Consider the following 21,375-nt stretch of genomic DNA (forward strand, 5'->3'; position numbering starts at 1 on the left):
CTGTGCAATACATACAGGATAAATAAGATATAGAAAAGCATTTTATTTTTGTTATAATAAAGATGTTACAGTAAATAACAGCATCCAAATGCTAGCATTTCAGGGCCTGAGCCGAAGCCTGTTGAAATTAACAAACTCCCATTGGTTTCACAGCCTTGGGAGAAGAATATACTATAGCGATCTGCATTCCCAGCAAGAAGCAGTTCTGGGAAGATGGGAAGTGCCTTTACTTTTACAGAGTGGATTCCCAGAATGGATCCCTTGCCGGTATTGTTCACCTACCCCTTTCTCTGTTGGTTCCCCTCCAATATTTTCATCCACATACCAGTCAGACTCCCACTCCCAGTGTGGTGATGGCAGCGTGAAACTGTCAAGCTGCTGATGTTTTAGCCCGCTCACGTCGCTCCATTGCCAGCGATCACTGGGCATTAATTTCTCACAAAAGCCACCAACTGGATTCCAGCGCTGCCAGAAAGGAGAAAAATTGCACAGCTAACCTTGTCAGCTCACAGATGGGGCCTCGGGCTTTTGCAGTGAGGTATGTGTGTTAGGGATGTGAATGGGTAATTGGTTAACTGGGAAGCATCACCTTTAATGGTTGATGCTTACCAGGTAGTGGTTAACTGTTACCCGGGAGCAGACCCCTAGTCACAGCCTGCCATAGGCAGAGGGCAGCTCCAGTCCTGGGGGACTGCTGGCTCTCAGTCTACACAGGCCAGAGGCAGCAGCAGGGGGAGAGAGTGGGGGAAGGTGTCCTGCTGCTTCCATGCATGCATGAGGCTGCTGACTCTCAGACTGCATGGGCTAGAAGCCAGCAGCCCAGCACGGAGCCGGAACCAGACGGGCTGCAGAGGTTTCCCTGCCCGCCCACTGTTTATCAGTTAACTGGTTCAACAGACTGACATGGCTACAGCTTCAGCGCATAATGCAAAGGGGGAAATGACTGCAGGCCAATGCACCATGTTCTCTTCATATTACAAGCAGGTGGTGGGTGTCATTCTAATTGATGCCGTTCAATTGCTCACTTTATTACCAAAGATCATGGAATAATAAATACGACACACCATCAAGTTTTCCCATTCACATACTAGAAAGCATTATTGATCAGGGACTGTTTGCAACATTTCATTTCTAGTGTGCTGGTCCATGTTCAGCCTGCTGTGGTAGTCAATGAGGGTATGTCTACACTACCCCGCTAGTTCGAACTAGCGGGGGTAATATAGTCATCCACAGTTGCAAATGAAGCCCGGGATTTGAATTTCCCGGGCTTCATTTGCATGAAGCCGGCCGGCGCCATTTTTAAATGCCGGCTAGTTCGAACCCCGTGCCGCGCGGCTACACGTGGCACGGAGTAGCTAGTTCGGATTAGGCTTCTAATCCGAACTAGCTGTACTCCTCGTGGAACGGGAAATTCAAATCCCGGGCTTCATTTGCAACTGTGGATGACTACATTACCCCCGCTAGTTCGAACTAGCGGGGTAGTGTAGACATACCCTGAGAGCCACTACACCGGTCCATGGATTTGGGTGTCTTAGTACAATTCCTAATAGAGCAGTGCCTCAAGTATGTCTACACTGCAATTAAAAACACATGGCTGGACATCTGACTCAGGTTTGGGGGTTTCAGGCTAAGGGGTTAGTTGGCCATGGCGTAGAGGTTTGGGCTTGAGCTCTTGGGCCCTCCCAGATGGAAATTCAACTTGTGGTCCACAAGCTAGGGATGTGAATGGTTACCTGCTTAACCGGTAAGCAGCACCCTTATTGGGCAATGCTTACCAGTTACGCCAAACCAGCAGCCTGGTTTGGCTGGAGCAATGCCCACGTGTATCAGAGGCAGCAGTATGAGGGGACGGGGGAGGAGAGAAGACGGGGGGATGCCAGAGCTTGGTGTCCCCAGCGGACAGGGGTTGCTGCCACTCCACGTTACTGCCTCTGATACTGCCACTTGCTGCCAGCCCTGCCCACGGGGAGCATTTTAGTAATTGTGTTTAGTAATTGTGTAATTGCTAAAAATTGTTGCTGCTACACAATTACTAAAATAACCGATATCTAACATCTCTACCACACACAACCCAGTGCTTTAAAAAAAAAACAACAACCTATGCACACTAGGGATGTTAAGAACTAGTTGACTAGTCAACTATCCAATACGCAAATGCTTATTGGAAGAGTCAGTCAACTAGTCAATTCTCCCCCCCCCTCCTCCACTGCCTCTATCACAGTGGTCACCAACCACTAAATCGGAATCTAATAGTAGATCTTGGAGCCTGACAGATGATCCTGACTGGTTTGGCCAGGAAGCTATCAAGCGCTGACACTTCAGTTGCCTCTCCACATACTGTCATGTTGCTCCTGCCCTCTGCCTTGGAGCTGCCTCTTGGAAGCCTCCTGCTTACTGTGCTGGGTATGGGAGGGAGAAGAAGGAGGCGCTGATGTCTGGGTTGTCCCTCCTCCCCCCAGTCCTGTACCCCATCTCCACACAGAGAGAAGGGGATGGAGGGAGCGTGGCAATGCAAATCTCTGTCACTGTCACGGAGTGTGTGTGCCTCTGTCATTCTCAAACACACACTGTCCTTCACTCTCATCTTCCAATCCAACACATACATGAGGGGTTGTTACTACGTTCACTGCTTGCAAAGTGGGTTATTTTTAGTTTTTGACTGGCCTGTGCATTTCATAACTTTCATTTCTCTCTTAAGCTTAAATTTAATTCTTTGAGTAGTGAGTTCTCAAATGTCTATCCTGTCCTGGCTGGAGTAATTATCCCTGTGGTAATTGTGGTCCTGGAAGTGGCTGGCATATCCCTGCAGCCTCTGAGAAAGTCAGAGCAGGGGTCTCCACATGCTGTCCTTGCCTGCAGACACCGCTCCTGCAGCTCCCATTAATCAATAACAGAAAACTGTGGGGTTGGGGCACAGGGAGGCAATGTTGTACATGCCAGCTGCTTTCAGAAGTGGTGCAGGGCCACGACCAGACTCAAGCCCCCAACCCTGTGCTCCCCAGGCAAATGCGGTAGCCCCTCGTCTACACCAGAACCCATCCCACCTTCAGAGGGTCCCTTGTCCTGTGTTGGCTGTCTGGTCGCTCCCAGCACAGATGGACGGGTGATGGGAGGACTTGAGCTGCCTAGGGGGATATGGGACTCAATCCCATCACCCTCTGCTCCCCTCTGCTCCCCAGGTGAATGCCCTATCCCACTCCAGAACTCACCCCACCTCCCTACCTTCACAGGGTCCCTTATGCTGTCCTCCTAACATGGGAGTCAGCTCCATCCCTGAGACAGCCTGTGTTGGCTACCCAGCTGCTGCCTGGGTGTGTGGAGGGGCATGGGAATGAGCCCACCCACCCTGTGCCCCAGAGGCTGATGCCCTGTCCCTGAGTTCACTGGAGATCCCACTCCACCTCCCTACTTTCAGTGGGTCTATTATCCTGCCTTCCTAATACAGAAGCCAGCTCCATTCCTTGTGTAGCCTGTGTTGCCTGTCCAGCTGCTCCCAGGCTGGGCAGGGACTTGAACCCACCACCCTGGGCTTCTCAGACAAATGCGCTAACTCTTGGTCCACTCCAGAACCCACCACACCTCCTGAGGATCCCTTATTCTGCTTTCCTAATGTAGGAGCCAGCTCCATCCCTAGGACAGCCTGTGTTGGCTGTCTGGTCACCCCCAGGGTGTGTGTTTGGAGGGGGGGAAGATTCAAGCTCCTAACCCTGCACTCCCCAGGCAACTGCTGTATCCCCTAGGTCACTCCAGAGCCCAGCCCGCCTCCCGCGGGTGCTTTATTAGTCTGTTGGCTGCCCGGCTCCTACTGCCTTTTAAACTGCAGAGCCGCAGCGGGGTTTGGTCCCGACGTGAGCCAGGACTGAGCGGGGCTGCCTTCTCCTATTGAGTAATTGAGTAGCTGATAAAAATTCTATCAACTACTTGATTACTCAAATAACCTAAATGTCACATCCCTACTTACTACCGGGGACAACAGAGTGGTCTGGACAACTCACAATGCCAACCCCATCTGCCAACCCCATGGTACGTTTGCCCGATGTGCTCATGACTTTACATACCTGATTCTCATAGGTTTCTTCCTGGTATCTGATTGGAACATCACTTGAGAACACATAGGCATATACCTGGTGATCACAAGCTATTCCCCAGCAGCACTGTTTCACAGCAGAGACTCGTTTGAACTCCAGTTGTCTGTCTTTACAGAGCTCCCAGTACTGGCCAGCAGTAGAAAGAGTGTAAACTCTCCCAAAGATATCAACTGTCCACAAGAGAGAATTGGGCACAGCCATAGCTGAAAGGCAAAGAGAGAAGTATTAATGCAGAGGCTAGTTTTGAAGAGATGGGTTCAAACTAGAGGGCTACGTCTAGACTGGCATGATTTTCCGCAAATGCTTTTAATGGAAAAGTTAAAAAAAGCCATTTTCGCGATTGGGGCTTTTTTGCGCAAAACAAATCTGAGCTGTCTACACTGGCCCTTTTGCCTGAATGGGAGCAGCATAGTATTTCCGCAAGAAGCACTGATTTCAGACAGTAGGAAGTCAGTGTTCTTACGGAAATTCAAGCGGCCAGTGTAGACAGCTGGTAAGTTTTTCCGCAAAAGCAACTGCTTTTGCGGAAAAACTTGCCAGTCGAGACGAAGCCAAGATGTAAAAGGTTAACTGGTTGCCTGGTACACGTTAGGCTTATTGGAATGCTTGCAGGTAACCGATGGACAGTCAACGGCAGCAGGCTGGAGCAGCCCTGACTGAGTCCAACTGGCTGAGTTGGGGTGGCAGGCAGGGACATGCCTGCATCTGGCCAGCGGGACTCCGGCTTCATGAGGGCGGCAGGCGAGGCCCCAGCTGCTCCAACTCAGCCCAGCAGAACCTAGCCCATGATACGCAGGAGTGGGCCGGTGGGATTCTGGCCAATGGTTAACCAGTTAAACGTTATAATTTTAGCTGTTTAACTGGTTAACTATTTAACTGGTTATTTACATCCCTAGTTCGATCCCCACTCCCAGTCAAACAGACCCAAAAACTGAACTGAACACTTTGGGCCTTTCTCCAATGATACTAAACTTGAGAATAAAGGGTGGTGTTTGCAAAGTAGCCTAGAGGCTCCATCCAAATATCAACAGCTTTCAATGAAAACTAACTCAATGAGAACCGAACTACCTTAGCCTCTTTTGGAAACCAACTGGACTCTACATTGCAAAACCCTCCACAGCAATTAGCAACACCAGTATCAGGTGAGGAAGAAAAGCCAAAAGATCAAATGGACACATGCAGTGTTCCCTCTAAGCTGAGGTTGGGGGGGAGAGGAAGCACAGCTTCACAGGTGATTAATCAGCCCCGCCCAGTCAGAAGCTCAGGGCTCCATGCATGGAGCTGACTGACTGGGTGGGGCTAATTAATCACCTGTCAAGCTGTGCTTCCTTGCCCCTCTCCCCTCCCCCGCCCAATCTCAGCTTAAAGGGAACACCGGGCACATGAATTGCTCTCTCCCCAGAAGACTAGGCCTAGGCACAAGGACTAAGCAGAAGGTGGAGTTTGTGTTGCCTCTGCTCCCTAGAGGCTCAGAAGATTTCACTCTCCTGAACTGTAAGTCACAGGAACTCCTCATCAATCTCCTCCTGGAACTGGCCATCAATCCAGAAAGAGGGAGCTCCGTAGAGAGAGTCTCTGTAACTATGCTGCTTCCTTTCAGTTCTTACTTGTCTCTGGGCAGAGTTCCTCTGGCGCTCCACGGTGCAGAAGGGGCTGTCCAGGGTTCTCTGTTGGGTGTTCCAGAGTTCCCTCATACAATCGTAGGCCTGGAAGGGACCTCCAGAGTCTAGTCCAGTCCCCTGCATTCTGAACCTCTGACCCCTCCTCCCACTCCTATTCCTGGCTGATCATTTGTCATTCCGCAGATTCTTGTATTCGGGGCTCTGTGGCACCTCTCAACTGACGAGGCAGGTCTTTTGTCCTTGTAATGGAATACTGGTCCTTTAAGGCTAAAGAATGTTGTTACCCTGTTCCAAGAGTACAGGGAAGAAAGATTAAGCCATTACTGGGAGAGAAGATGATCATCCCCAGGCGCAGTTAGTGCTGGGAGAGGGAAGCTATCCCAAAACATTGTTCTTTTGCAGGCCTGTGACCCGGAGCCTTGTAGAGTGAGTTGGAGCAAGGCTTCGGTGTCTCCCAGCCAACACAGACAGGTGTTCAGGATTATTACACTCACCTGGAAGGAGCTAGCAACTAATCAGCTGACCAGGTGGGAAACCCAAAAGAGGATCCAAACTCAGACTGGTGGAAGAACACAGGTGTGGGCTGTAAATGCCTGAAGCTAAGCAGAACCCCAGAAGAAAATAATATTGTTTCAAAGGCTAGACCTGTGATTGGATTATTCTGGAAATTTGGAGGGAAACTGAGACAGGATGCCCACTAGATGTCCATGGGCAGGTTGTCCTGGGATGACACCTGTCTGCAGTCCTACAAGGTCTTGGGCCCATCCTCCTGGATGTCAAATAGGCCAGCACTAAATTTATTTAAAGAAAAACAAAGTCTTATTTCTGTAGGCAGGTGCATTTCCCACCCTTGGAGAAACAATGGAGAAAACTCAGAGCTACTCGTTCTATAAGAAAGGTGGGATTCACCAGGGAGACTTCCAACATATATTTTTTTTAATTGTGCAAGGTGATATGCAGCCAGCAAGGCAGGAGGCAAAGGGGAAAAGAAAGCAAAGCCCAAAACACGAAGAGGAAAAGAGGAAGTTTTGCTTGGAAGCAACTGACACCATTGTTTCTTTGGGTGTGAAAGTTCGCTCTCACAATTAGAGCCTGAGCAACCTAGCCTGCTTGTCTTCTGACCAGTAACAAATAATGGAGACACACTGAAGTTGGGCCTATACTAGGGGAGGAAAATCAACTTAAGACATGCAACTCCAGCTTCAATAATAGTGTAGCTGGAGTCGACGTACCTTAAGTCGAATTTCTGCAGTGTCCCCATTGTGGGAGGCTGAAGGAAGAAACTCTCCTGTCGACTTCCCTTACTCCTTGTGACCCTTTGGAGTACCAGGATAAACAGGGGGCACCAATAGCAGCTGATTTAGCAGGTCCTTACTACACCAGCTAAATTAACCCTGGAAGATCGATCTCTAGGTAACTATACAGGAGGTCTGACTAGTACCACTCAACTGTTTTTAACGGGCATAACATTTCACAGAGTAAAGATAAGCACATGTCAGCCAAGGGGGAAGTGATTAAAAAAGGCAAAAATATCTTGTTAGTTACAGCAGCGTAACTCCAACTAAATCCAAGAGATTGGGCTGCTGTTAGCAAGATCCTCTAGGCTTTCAATTATGACTAATTTTTGTAAGAGTAGCTGCATTGATTCCTGACACACGTGGCCCCAGGAGCTATCCCCCTTATCAACTAATCAATGGAATTTCCATCGACTACTTGATTAGTTTACTAACTGCTATTTAACATCCCTACAAAGCAGAGCAACAAACATAAAAGTTTTAGAAAACCTGACTTAGGAGGAAGGGTTTAAAAAAAAAAAAGAAAAACACCCCTGAATATAGTCTTGACAGAAAATGACTGAGGAGGACCCAATGGCTACATGTAGACTGGCATGATTTTGCAGAAATACTTTTAACGGAAGAGTTTTTTCTGTTAAAAGTATTTCTGCAAAAGAGCATCTAGACTGGCAAGGATGCTTTTGTGCAAAAAGTGCTTTTGCGCAAAAGCATCCATGGCCAGTCTAGACGCGATTTTGCGCAAGAAAACCCTGATCGCCATTTTAGCCATCGGGGCTTGTTTGCGTAAAACAATTCTTCCCTGTCTACACTGGCCCCAAGAGGGCTTATCCCTGAGTGGGAGCGTCAAAGTATTTGCGCAAGAAGCACTGAATTCTTACATTAGAACGTCAGTGCTCTTGCACAAATTCAAGCAGCCAGTGTAGACAGCTGGCAAGTTTTTGTGCAAAATCGACTGCTTTTGCGCAAAATCTTGCCAGTCTTGACGCACCTAATGTCTTCAAATATGTTAGGGGCAGTTCTAAAAAGCCTGGTGATCAGTTGTCCTCCACATCCAGTGAAGAAGGTAGGACAAGAAGTAACTGGCTTAAATTGTAGCAATGGCGACTGAGGTTAGATGTTACACAAAAAGCTTTCCAACCATAAGTATAGCGAAGTTTTGGAACAGGCTTCAAAGGGAGGTTGGGGAATCCCCATTATCAGAGGTTTCTGAGAACAGGTTAGATAAGCACCTGTCGGGGTGATCTGGCTATATTTAGTCTTGGTGCACTACATTTCTATGACTGATCTCTTCCCCCCCAGGTCCTGCAAATTGGGAGCCCTATGACTCCCTATGGATAACTAAGTTTAAAAAAAAAACCCAAGCAGATAACTTAAGTAGAATGCTTGGGAGTCCTAAGACAGGGAGGACAAACAAATATCAATCCAGCTTTCAGGGTGGATAAAAAGAGCTGCTAGTTGCCACTGAGTATCATTTTCTTATTTATATTCATGCCTCTTATTTTGGAACATCATGGTCGCAGACCATAATGGTGATGCCATAAGTCTGTTCCCTATTTCACTTCAGCATCACTCAGCTTTCCCAAAAGAACACCTTCCTATACTTGTTTTCAATGGGGCTTACTCCAAAATTAAGTGCACTCTAAGCAAAGTCAGTCTTAACTTTTTTTGGTAATTTGGAATCAGATCTGCATCAAAATGACAGTGGGAGTGAAAGATTGAGAGCTAGCTGTAGCAGTTTAAAGGACACCATACATTTAGTTTTCAAGGGACTTGTCTGTTAATTTTTTTTATATATTTTAAAATATTAACTAAGGACAGCCATCAACCAGCAACTCAGGAGCAAATATGAAACATTTATGTAAGATTTAAGATTTACTCTAATAAAGTGATATTTTGTCTGTGTATAATTTGGTTCTTACCATTCCTAATGTACTGTTGCATCTGCAGCTTGACACAGGTAATGAGTATTTCCTAAATTAATAAAAATCAAGTTATCTAAAAAAAACCCCACACAATATACCCTTTTAGATTATGTAAAATGCTGTCTTGAGCTGTAAATTAATGTTTTAGTGATCAGAGCTGCACTATTTTTGAAGAAATATGTGACATAGAATCAGTGGGAATCTTGATTTTAAATCAGTGTGGTTTTTTGGCGACTTAAATCACTGATTTAAATTGCCTTGATTTAAATTAATCCACCCTGCCAGATATCTCTGTGCAATGCTGCTTAAAAAGAAAGAACAGAGACTGAAAAGGTTCAGAAATAGGCAATGACAGAGCTTAGCATTATGGAAGGATCTGTACATGGTGAAAGATTATTAAAGCTACTTAAACCAGGAAGAAAAGTTAAATGGGACTAGACTGAAGTATTCAAGACAGTAAGGATAGAGAGAAAACATGTCATTCCTGTTTACTCTGTGTTATTTGAGAATAGAGGGTGTGACAAACCATGAGCTGACAGGCAACAAGTGTTAGTCCAACTCAACAAAAGGCCTTCAGTAAAACTTTAAAAAATGAGGTAGGAGTTAAATTTATTTTAATAAAGGGGTTTAGGAGTCTGTGGAATTCACTGCAGCAATAGGCCATCACAAAGAGAGATACTGCCTGAGTTTGCAAAGTGAGAGGCTTACAGCTGTCATTCGTGACAGTGGGTACAAAGTTTGCCCAGTGGGGCAGAGGGAGGTGCTAGACCAGGAATGTGTATATCGTCTGTCCTTTCCGCACCCCAGTTAGGAGAACTAGATAATATTAGTCATAAATATTTATAGCTATTTAAACTAACAAGTATACAGGTGATTCAAAAACCCACCTACAAGGCATACAGGGGTCAAGAATAATCCCCATCCTTTTGTACAATCCCCCCCCCAAATTACTTTGGTTCATCAGTGGGGCTTTCGCCTCTCAACTATTGGCCATGGTTGGAGGCAGGATGCCAGCTTAGATGGATCTGTGGGCTGTGCCACTATGGACATTCTCTTGCTCCAATGTAAAACTGACACCTAAGGATATCTCATTCATTCCCAATCAATGCACTTGACAAGTATTTCTCTATGACTGATATCAAAGGGCTCTATGGTAATAGTGCTCCATTCATTCAAATAGACTTCAAAGCACTTTACAAACATCACATGCTCTAGACAAGAATAAATGTCATTGAAGAGCTGCTGCCTCTGGGATGGGAAAAAACCAGCTCTTGAACAGGAATATTCCAGAGTCAGTGTTTAAAGTAGGTTTATGTAGCCTCAGGTTAACACCATATTCCTGCCAGTGGCTGGTCACATCTCCAGACAGATGTGTAGGCCAGGAACTGCTCCTCCAGAGGGCAAAATGCCCTTTGGTAACTAGGGTTGCACTATGGGGGAGCAGAGAGAGGCACAGGGCTCTTTTACCATAATGGTGCTATAGGGAAGAGCTTCATCGCAAATAGGGCAGTTTGATAGAAGCCGCAGCTACCTCATTTTCAGAGGTCACCATAAGATCCATCCGGCAGCCAGGAAAAAGCGCCTTTTCCCTTTGAAACCAAAAACGAGTGCCCCGGCATGACCCCACTACCAGGGCCCACGGGGTCCTTGGTGCCTTCCTGGCTGGCTGGTGACAAAGACGCATCAGCCTAAAATCGGCATCATGTCCAAGAGGCTCTCGAGCAACAGTTGAGCATCCCCGGCGAGTTAACCCTGCCGAGGCTAGGAATGCTCCGGGGACTGCACGGAGCATGCAACAAGAGGGGGGTGGCGATGAACTGCACCAGGTGTGCACCGCGCGGCATCCTAGCAAGCGATCGACGCCAGCCGCAGAAAGCTGGGGGGTGGGAGACGGGCTCCCCATTGTGCCCCAGAAATCCCAGAGCCAGGGGCTGTGGCGCCTCCTCCGGCACTGGGCTCCAGCAGGACCCTGTCCCTCCAGGAATCAGCCCCTTACCTGCCCCTCCTGCAGCCCCTTCCTCCTTCTCCTCCCGCTGGAGCCGCTTCCCCCACGTCAGCAGCGGCAGCCAGCAGCAACTAGGGCAGCCCCAGCTCGCTCCGCTCCAGGAGGAAGCGCGTCCGAATGGAAGCCTCTCGCCTACTGGCTGCACGATTCCAGCCACGCTCTAAACCCGGCAGCTATTGGCTAGGTCGTGGAGTCAGCTGGCTCCACCGCGTTCCGTGACTTACCCCTCCTCCTCTCCCTTGTCAGGACGCCGGTGGGCGATGGAACCAGCCGGCAGCCTCCCACGTGGCTCTGGGTGGGAGACGTGTAGGCAGAGGGCTGAACACCTTCACCCTCCCTTCCTGTCCCTGCACAGGCTGCTACCAGCCCCAGGCCACTATATCCTCACTGGATCACAGAGGTCAGGGGGCCCATGCTGAGGGAGAGGATGTCCCTCGAAATGAAGTGTACAGCCTGCAAAATGGGGTGGCATGCCTGGGTCCCCTCATGGATGGGTGTGACCAACGTTGGCACAGCACCTGGCATGCTGTTGGCACTGTAATAATAATAGCTAATAATCATGATCATATAACAGCAGGAACTGGACTGTAATTTGCCTGAGATAGAAACCTCATCCCCATACCCATCTATAAAGTGTCTAACACACTATGCCAATGAATCACACTGTCATACAGTATAGTTACTAGCCCTCCCCTGCCCCCAGGCAATATGGGAGTCTCTATGGAGATGCAGAGTGAGGTCTGGGATTGCCCAGCATGCTGTGATCTCCATGTTAATGCCTGTTCTTTTCAGGCTCTTACATCTCCTTCATCACTGCAGTGTCAAAGAAACTTCCAGTAATTTATTGAGTGATGGGACTAAAGCACATTGGAAATGTACACATCAGTCCTGCTACCTCTCACATGTTAAGCAAGCACACTACCTTCGAGCCAGCTCCCTAACACATCCCTTAGCATCAGCTTGAGAGGTAGTTATCCAACATTAGGTGTGGGTCACCTGCACGGGTTGTCTGACTCAAATCTGTATCAGGCAGAGGGAGATCTTAGCAACAATAAAAAAATTGCCTTGGCAATCTACTAGATTGAGCAGAGGACTTTGAATTAAAACTCTCAGACCCCTATCCCCACAGTGGAAACCTGGAACACTGAATAAGGTGGGGCTCCAGGAAATATTCTGTGAGAATATAATACCAGGAATGATTGGATTGCCTACAATGACATGTAGAGTGACCATATTTCCCTATGTTGAATATGGGACACCTGGTAAAATTACGCATTATTCAAAAGAGTTCAATAGTAATCAATCAGAACTGTGTAGTACAAACATTCCAATTAACATCAAATTGACTGAGCTCCTGTTAAAAAGGAATGCTGAGTAGCTGGAGTCTTTTTTTTTCTTTCTTAATTTACCTTCTTATCTTTAAGGTTTGCATAGGGAGAGGTGACACGCACACTTACCTGTACACCTCTCTCATACAGGTATGGGGATGAGTGGCCAACGTGACCCAACCCTCCCTGCCCAGTACTCTTTACCCTCCATGCCTGGCTGGGCCCCTGGGACCGACCCACCTCTCCTGGTACCTGGCACTGTGTCTTCTGAATGCAACATGTCGGGGTCACATGGGTTCACAGGCCCCCTCCCCAGATTTCTGTTGGGGTTCACACCAGAACATGGCCAGCAGCAGCCTTTCAGCACCGTGCACAAGGGAAGGGATGGGAGCTGCTTCCAGCCAAAGAGGGGTGGAGGTAAGGGATGTCCAGAGCTATGTTTTTTCAGAGATCATCTTCTCCCTCCTGTTCCCACCCCCCATGTCTAGAAAAAGCATGTCCTTTCCTACTCACACAGTGCAAAAGGCAGCTAACACTTCCAAGCTGCTGCTGGCCACTAACATAACCCAGTTGTCTCCTGACTTCGGCATGGACAGGAAGGGGTTAATCCCTAAGGATGCATTGAGCACTAGGGCCCAGGGAACCTGGTTGCAGAGACTTCAGCAAACCTGGGCAGAGAGGAGGCTCAGTAGGGGAGCATATCTAGGGGACAGTGCATCCCCACACTCCTTGGGGGCAGGACTTAGAGCAGGAGGCAGCATGTGAAGAGGGTGCTAAGTGTCCCTGCCAGGGGATCTGCAGGGTCAGGGCACCAATAGGCTGAAAATTGCTTCCTCCTTGCCACTCCAGAGCTTAGGTGAGAGCTTCTCCATGCCAGTGCTTTGGGGGTTTTGGCACATGCAGGGCATTGCTTCTCCTGTCCAGTGCCCTGGACTAGAGCTTTCCCTGGGTGCCAGCCCTTTCTAGAGGCAATGGGGGGAGGAAGGAGCCTGCCAGCCAGGCTATTGGTGAACTGAATGATCCGACCAAGGGCTGGTTCTCTGCACAGCGCTGGGAGTGGGATGCATCCCGGAGAGAGGTAGGGGGAAAGGATGTGGAGAGGCAATTGGGCTGGGGGAGGGGATAAACAGTCACAGCAGGGAGAGGCCAGCAAGAGGGGAAGCATGTGAGGGGCCAGTGGGTGGGCAGCAGAGGTGACATGTAACCACCCACTGCCTGTTTGCACTTTATCAGCCACCGCAGCAAACAGCCAGTGCTAGCTGGAAACAAGAGATTGGGGGCGGGGGAGGAGAGAGCCTATTGGCAAGAGCTGGCATGCAGAAGGGCCTGCACTGATGACCAGTAGGGGTTGAGCCAGCCTGACATACTGCAGCTTTACTGGATCAGCAGCCTTGCACACACACATCCATTGTCAATCACTGGCTCCTCCATCTCACCGCTGGTGGGTGGAGAGTAGGTGAGCAAGGATCTGGCCAGCAGCAGGACCCACCAGTACTGATGGGAGGGGAGAAACAGAAAATAGAGGATGATTTCCCCATTTTTAAAAAAAGCAGGGACACCTGCAGGAAGGCTTAAATATGGGACTGTCCCTTTAAAATGAGATATATAGTCACACTGAGTTTAACCTTATAAAAGTGTCTGGTTTTCTTTTTAGGTTGTAAAAGGACAAGTGCAGGCTGGAATCCTGGCATGACAGCCTAGAATTCAATTATAAACACTCCACCTTTCAGGAATCAGATAGTCATTTAGGGTACATCTACACAGCAGCATTATTTCCAAATAACTCATGTTATTCCGAATAACAGTGCACATCTACACTACAAGCCTTTATTTCGAATAGTGTTGAGCTGGACGACTTCTTACTCTGACTCACGGTAACCCTCATTTCACGAGGAGTAAGAGAAGTCAAAGGAAGATCGACTTCCTGCTGTGTAGACCGTGCCAAAAGCAAGTTAAGCTACTTGAACTTAAGCTATGCAATTGACATAGCTGAAGTTGTGTAGCTTAAATCAGCTTTAGCCCGGCTGTATAGAAGTACCCATACAGACCAATAACTAGCTTCTGTGACCGACAGCCTTGCAAACCTCCTTCTCAGAGTGTGTGGACCGTACTTCCTGTGAATCGTTACTAACCTCTATGAGATATAGTTGCTGAAAAAGGCATCTGAGCAGCAATATTTACAGATGGTATCCAGGATTGAAGACTGATTTACAGGCAGCATCTGGGACTGAAAGCCATTCTTATAGAAACTGTTTTGCTGTTCTACTATTATTATAAAGACACTATCGATTGGCACTGAGACCAGCAACTGATCTATGGGCATACTGGGAGTTACAAACAGAAGCCATATATCACATTACATTTAGGATACTGAATCTCTCCACACAGACGGTAACAAAGATTAAGCATCTGTTTTTATAAAGTTTATTCTGTGGTTCCAGAACAATCAGCAGCAGATTTATAATCTTCACAATTCTTCACCTTATTCATTTAACATTGTGGACCAAGCCCTGGACTGGGAGGAGGAAGGTGGGGCTCAGGGAATAGGGTGAGGGTATCTTCCAGTTTCTCCACAATTGAATATTGATATGTGTGACCCATTGAGAGATCAATTCAGACTTGTACATGTGTCTTGCACTTCAGTTAACTATGTATTATGTCAGCTTAAATATGCAAACCCCATTCTGATATCACATATGCTGGTGTAAAACAGCTCCATGAAGTTGCACTGATGAATTGGACATAAAAAGAACAATTTGGGTCAGAACCTAAGAACATCTGCTGCTTAATATACAAGTAAAACTTCAAATGTCTGGTGGATATAAAAACTGGAAAAATAGAGGAAGTGTTTATGACAGAAGATGGTAAAGATGATATGGGGTAGAGATAACTATGGGTATGTCTACACTACCACCCTAGTTCGAACTAGGGTGGTTAATGTAGGCATCCGAAGTTGCAAATGAAGCCCGGGATTTAAATATCCCGGGCATCATTTGCATCTTGCCGGGCGCCGCCATTTTTAAATCCCCGTTAGTGCGGACTCCGTGCCCGCGGCTACACGCGGCACGGAGTAGGTAGTTCGGATTAGGCTCTCTATTCCGAACTACCGTTACTCCTCGCTTTTTTGCTTTTCTCACACTTATTTATGTGCTACGGACACTCACTACATGATTTTCAAATGCAAATAGTTTTGCTAAGTGTTATTTCTATTGTTAAGTTTTATGTACCTATTGTAGTCACTAAACACATTTACAGGAAACGATGGGCGTATCTAGACTACTCCGAACAGTCGAAAAAGTATATGCAAATTCCGCGGGAATTTGCATATCTTCTACTGATCACAAGTTCGAAAGCTTCGCTTTCAAAAGTGAAAGTAATTAAGATGCGGCTTTTTCCGTGAACCTCCCCCTTTGTCAAAAAGCCATGTAAGGAACAGCGGCTTTTTGACGAAGGGGGTGGCTCACTGAAAAAGCCGTGTCTTAATTACTTTCACTTTCGAAAGCTCTGCTTTCGAAAGTGTGATCGGAAGAAGATATGCACGTTCCCATAGAATTTGCATATCCTCTTTCGACCGTTCAGCGTAGTCTAGATATGCCCAATGGATGCATCTACACAGCACCCTGACCTTGAAATAAGCTAAGCAATTGGCACTGCCACTGTATGTTCATTTCGAGCAAGGGACTACAGCAAGGGGGTGGATAGGGCTTTCCCCAACTAAACACCATCACCACTGGGGTGATCAGGATCTTCTTTCGGGTTAAAACCATCAGGTGTCCAGGCACACCTGTGAGTGTAACCTGCTCCTGAGTAACCCGGGGAGGAAAAAGAGGATTACACTATTTTGGGATACTTCCGGTATCCTGAAATAGTGCCGCTGTCTAGAAATAGCCTATGAGGTCAATTTTCTCTCAGATGAAGGTTTTGCAGAATTAAGCTTTTATGAGTCCTGAGACCATTACAGAAAATTGTCTGCACGAAATATAAAACAATCCCAGTGCAAGTGTTTAAGAGTAAAACAAATGAATAAACATTTTCCTGCAAGCCTGCAACCCAGACACTTGTAGCAATGTGCAAGGGCAGGAAAGTGAAAATTACTATAAACGGGTAGAACTGATTAGCTTAGTATCATTATCCAATAGAGAGAAATGTGAAAAATGCATGAACAATGACAAGAAAATTAGGGATGAGATTTTTTTCAGACACTTAAGTAATTCAGATGTTTGAACATCCAAATACCTTAGGTGTCTTTGAAAATCCTGGTTTAGATGCATACATTCTTTCAAATTGGAAAACATTAGGTGTCATTTCTACACCATCTAAGGACTCTCCTGAGCCTAGGAATCCTCAGGTAGCTTAATCAATCATCTTTACAGTCTGTTTGCACTGGCAGACTGGTGAAAAGGGACCCAGAAGGGGTCAGGCATATTATTATAAACTCCTTTATATCAAGGAGCGGATTTACTATGAAACAAACGGTGCAGTCGCACAGAATCCCCAGCAACAGAAGGCCCAAAAACATAGGTGTGAGAAGGAGGATGGGGTGGTGGTGGTGTGCTATAGCACCCCATATTTTATGCAGGACTCTGCTACTGCCTCAGGCCCAGGGTCCTGGCTGCAGCCCTGCACCCGGGGTTTTTGAGGAGGGACATTTAATGTTAAATCTTCCACAATTGATATCTGTACCTTGTAAAAGTGGCAAATCTCCTCTTTTCTTCCATGGGTAACTAAAAAAGATTAAGAGGGGTAGCTGAATTAGTCTGTAACAAGAAAAACTTAAAAAACAACAAATAGTTTATTAGCACTTTAAAGACTAACAAAACATGTAGATGGTAAAAAGATTAGTAATAGCAGTGCAACACATCAGCTCCTGAGAAACTGGTTTGCCAGGAGTTAAAACAAAACTGAAAGCTAACAGGTCACAAGCTGGTAGGAAGTGATTTCATCCAAAGGCTCTGAAATTTCTGCCTTCTATGGTATTAAGAAAAACACAGAGAGAGTAGTCCAAGAGCAATTAGAGAGGAAGACTGAGAGGAGATGACTCACCTTCAGGTCTTTGTTGAAATCTCAATTTTCCTATCATATCAGGCAGGGTTGTCCTTATGGGAACTTAAACAACTGAACCAGGCAGTGGAGATGACAGAGCTGTCCTTAGGCATAAAAACACACATGGCTGTGTGGGGGCCCCCTTTTGAGTTCGTAATTTTTGGGTGCCCTATGCAGCCACATATTTTGTGTTCACCTAGGGACATCTCTGACACCAGATTCTAGAAGAGGCCTATCAAACATGGTGGGGGGAGGAGAGGATGGTTTGGGGCCATTTTGATTCTTTGCTATGCACAAAGGCGGCCTGAAAGGGGTTTGAGTTGGAGTATTGGCTTGTTTGTTCCCTAAGAAATGCCGGGAATGTCAAGTCTTCTCTTGCAACTTTTTGCTAGAGGACTCCTCGGAGGATAAGAGAAATGAAGTAGGAGATTTCTCAGTGATCAGTTGAAACTGCGGGTATCTTTAAAAAAGGGAGAGCTTTTCTCCTAAGTATTTCTCAAGAGATTGAGATACATTGGTGTGTACAAAAACAAATAAAGCGTAGGGTAAGGCAGTATTCTTTTTACGCACGTTAAGTAATGCCTTACTGTACAAGGAGTCATATCAACCTGAGTGAGTTTCCTCATGCTGTATGGTTCTGTTCGTTGTGAGCAAGGAAGTTGCAATCTGCCCCAAGTAGTCCAAATACAATTTCTTCTTCTTTATAATTGCTCTCATCTCTTGTCATTTGGGATGTCATGGTTTCACTTGTTCTCCAGTTGCCCACAAAGTCCAACAAAATTGTATTGATAAGAGTTGGCATGTATAATGGGATAAAAAAGCAGGATAGAGACTTGCAAAGAAAAATTATTGCAAGCCTGCTCTAGGCATGTTAGTGACATAGTAAAGAGAAATGTACATGCAATTATTTTTAATAGTAAGCCACTTTTCAAATTAATTGGAAAACTCATTGTAAACCTGAGTTGAGCAATTTATGGCTGCTGACTAGAAAGAATCCATCTGCCTTGCTCTCATCCTCTTGTCTGGGTGGGTGCTGTAAGAGCCAGGAATGTGCATGAAATGCTTTAGAGAGAGGTCTGCATATAGCAGAGCTTTCCAGTCTGGACCATCACTCAGGAGACACAAAGTGTGTCTGGCTGACTCTCCTAGGACTGAATTCTGGTCCCACTGAAGTCAGTTTCGCTGCTCCTGGTGCTGCTTATGGAAAAAGGAGTAATGCTGCAGAAAATGTTGGCCAAAATTGGACATAGAAAATTCCCTCCCCTTTTTACAGTTTACTTTTGCTTCAGTAGGCTTAGAGTTCCTCTTGTTTGTTACATATAGGTGAGACTTCGCATGTCAGACCCTTCGGCCTGAAGTAAAATATGAACAGTACAACTTTCCTCTGTTCTAAACTGATCCCTTGGGGGTTTCGTGGGGATTCATTCATATTGCTAAAAGTACATGAAATATGTAAATACATTCCACCAGGACAGTTCAAGAACAAATAGACACTAGGGTCACCAATTCTACCCATCCTGTCTAACAGCCATTGATGGATCTATCCTCCATGAATTTATCTAGCTCTTTTTTGAACCCTATTAAAATCCTGGTCTTTACGACTTCTTCTGGCAAGGAGCTCCAAAGGTTGACTGTGTATTATGTGAAGAAATACTTGCTTTTGTTTTAAATCTACCACCTATTTATATTATTTGATGGCCCCTAATTCTTATGTTATGGGAGTAAGTAAATAATTTTTCCTTATTTACTTTCTCCACCCAGGTCATGATTTTATAGACTTCTAGCATATCCCCCTTTAGTCTCCTCTTTTCTAAGATGAAAAGTCCTAATTTTATTAATCTCTCCTCATATGGCAGCAATTCCAAAACCATAATCATTTTTGTTACCCTTTTCTGAACTTTTTCTAATGCCAAGATATCTTTTTTTAGGTGACCACATCTGTATGCAGTACCATGGATTTATACAGAGTAAAAGGATATTCTCTGTCTTACTCTCTATCCCTTTTTAAATTTTTCCTAACATTCTGCTTTCGTTTTGACAGCTGCTGAACCTTGAGAGTATGTCTACTCTAAGAAGTAATTTTGAAATCAGCAAAATCAAAATACTAACTCAGAAATAACAAAATTGAAATAGTTTGTCCCCACAATGGGGTGGGTGACATCGAAATTAGTCAGAATTATTTTGAAATAGCACATCCACACTGATTGGAGCCTGCCTCAGAGTTAGAGGTCCCAGAAGCACTCCGGGGGGAGGGGGGGGGGCACCAGGAGGGTGGACACTCCCTGTGACTGCTTGATCAGGCAAGCTGTGATGTATGCTTTCAGGGACTCCTCTCTGTAGGAGAAAGAAAGCACTAGAGCTGGCAGCACTGCTAAAAGCACATGAAATGTGTAAATGCATTCCACCAGGACAGTACAAGAACACCCAACTTAGTACATAATAAAATAGTTTAGAACAACAGAAGTGGAAGCATAACAATGGGTGGTGAATAGAAATTATCAGGAGGAAAGTACAAGAGGTATCAAACGTGTCATTAATGCGTAAGATGATACGTAAGGTGTGTATCATAGATTTTTCATCTCTGTCTATAAATGTTGGGATACCTCACTTAACTCTTTGTCCGGCCTAGGGGGCAATAGTAACAGTCATACTATTGACTGAGCTAGTCCATTGTCACAAATGCATAGGGACTCAGAGGCCATCTGGCTACCGATGACTATTAATGCACTTTGTTTGACAATAAACCTGACTTGGGTGCCTTCATATCTTATCTGTGTCCGTGTTCTTTGGGGGCTCTTGTAAAGTTTATTATGTTAGCTACCTGCACAGAGCTGGCATGATATACTGAGGGACATATGAAAACACACAGCTCATCTGAACATTTATCATCACTGATGAAGCAGGAGACCTGTGAGGACGCCACACAAGGGAATCCTGAATTTAATAAATCGCTGTCCTGAACCACTGCATTGATGTCCCCGACCACTGATCTGGTAAGTAAGCAAGCTGTCTGCTGTGTAATAGTCTTGAACTACTACTACTATGGCCATGACTCACATGCCACTCCCCCTCACGGGACACAAAGCGGATGCAGTATGCTCTGGTTGCCCTTGTGGACACTACAGCGCTCACAACATGGAACCAGAGCCACTGCAAAGCAGTGCCAGGCTCATGGACCTTGTGCTATGCCTCATGGCACAGTTCATTAGACTGCCCACATGCTGCTCCAGCAGAACGACGACCAGCCTGGACCGAAGGCCCTCATCACGTATGTCCTGGTGCTCCTGCTGCAGCACAGGCCCCTCAATTTCCTGGACACCATGGAATGCAGCGTAAGGTAGAGGGAAACCAGTTCAGACTGGTGGGACCACATCGTCCTGCAGCAATGGGATGACCAGCAGCGACTCCAGAACTTCTGCATGTGGAAGGCTACCTTCCTGGAGCTATGCGAGTGGCTTGCCCTAGCCGCCTTCAGGTGACAGGACACCTGATTAAGACCCACTATCCTCCTGCAGAAGTGCATTGCCATTGTCCTCTGGAAGCTTGCCACGCTGGACTTCTACTGCTCCGTCAGGAACCAGTACAAAATGGGGAAATCTCTAGTTGGGGTCGGGGTCCTGCAACTAGCCAAGGCCATCGACCAGGTGCTGCTATGAAGGGTTGTCACTCTGGGGAATGTGGACAGCATCATTGAGCATAGGCTTCCCCAACTGCGGGGGGCCATAGATGTCACTCACATCCTCATCCTGGCCCCCGACCACCGTGCCTCAGACTACATCAACAGAAAGGAGTATTCAAAGTACTCCACTTAGGAAGGAACAATCAGTTTCACACATACAGAAAGGGAAGTGACTGTCTACGAAGGTGTACCACAGAAAGGGATCTAGGGGTCATAGTGGACCACAAGCTAAATATGAGTCAAGAGTCTGACACTGTTGCAAAAAAAGCAAACCTGATTCTGGGATTCATGAAGAGGAGTGTTGTGAGCAATACACGAGAAGTCATTCTTCCACTCCACTCTGTGCTGATTAGGCCTCAGTTGGAGTATTGTGTCCAGTTCTGGGCACCGCAT

General features: G+C 46.4%; 1 protein-coding gene across 1 annotated transcript in view; it reads right to left on the reverse strand.

The window, feature by feature from the left end:
• Nucleotides 1–11,052, reverse strand: part of TECPR1 (tectonin beta-propeller repeat containing 1) — a 52,221-nt gene extending 41,169 nt beyond the window's left edge. Inside the window, exons 1-3 of the mRNA XM_075899519.2 lie at nt 10,924–11,052; nt 4,059–4,291; nt 283–465 (exon numbers count right to left, since the gene is read on the reverse strand). Coding sequence (XP_075755634.2) covers nt 283–465; nt 4,059–4,289 — 414 coding nt within the window. The 5' untranslated portion in view covers nt 4,290–4,291; nt 10,924–11,052. The remainder of the gene's footprint in view (nt 1–282; nt 466–4,058; nt 4,292–10,923) is intronic.
• Nucleotides 11,053–21,375: the final 10,323 nt, after the last annotated feature.

Source organism: Pelodiscus sinensis, chromosome 15, assembly GCF_052426305.1.
Source record: "Pelodiscus sinensis isolate ZL-2025 chromosome 15, ASM5242630v1, whole genome shotgun sequence".
NCBI classification, from domain to species: Eukaryota; Metazoa; Chordata; order Testudines; family Trionychidae; genus Pelodiscus; species Pelodiscus sinensis.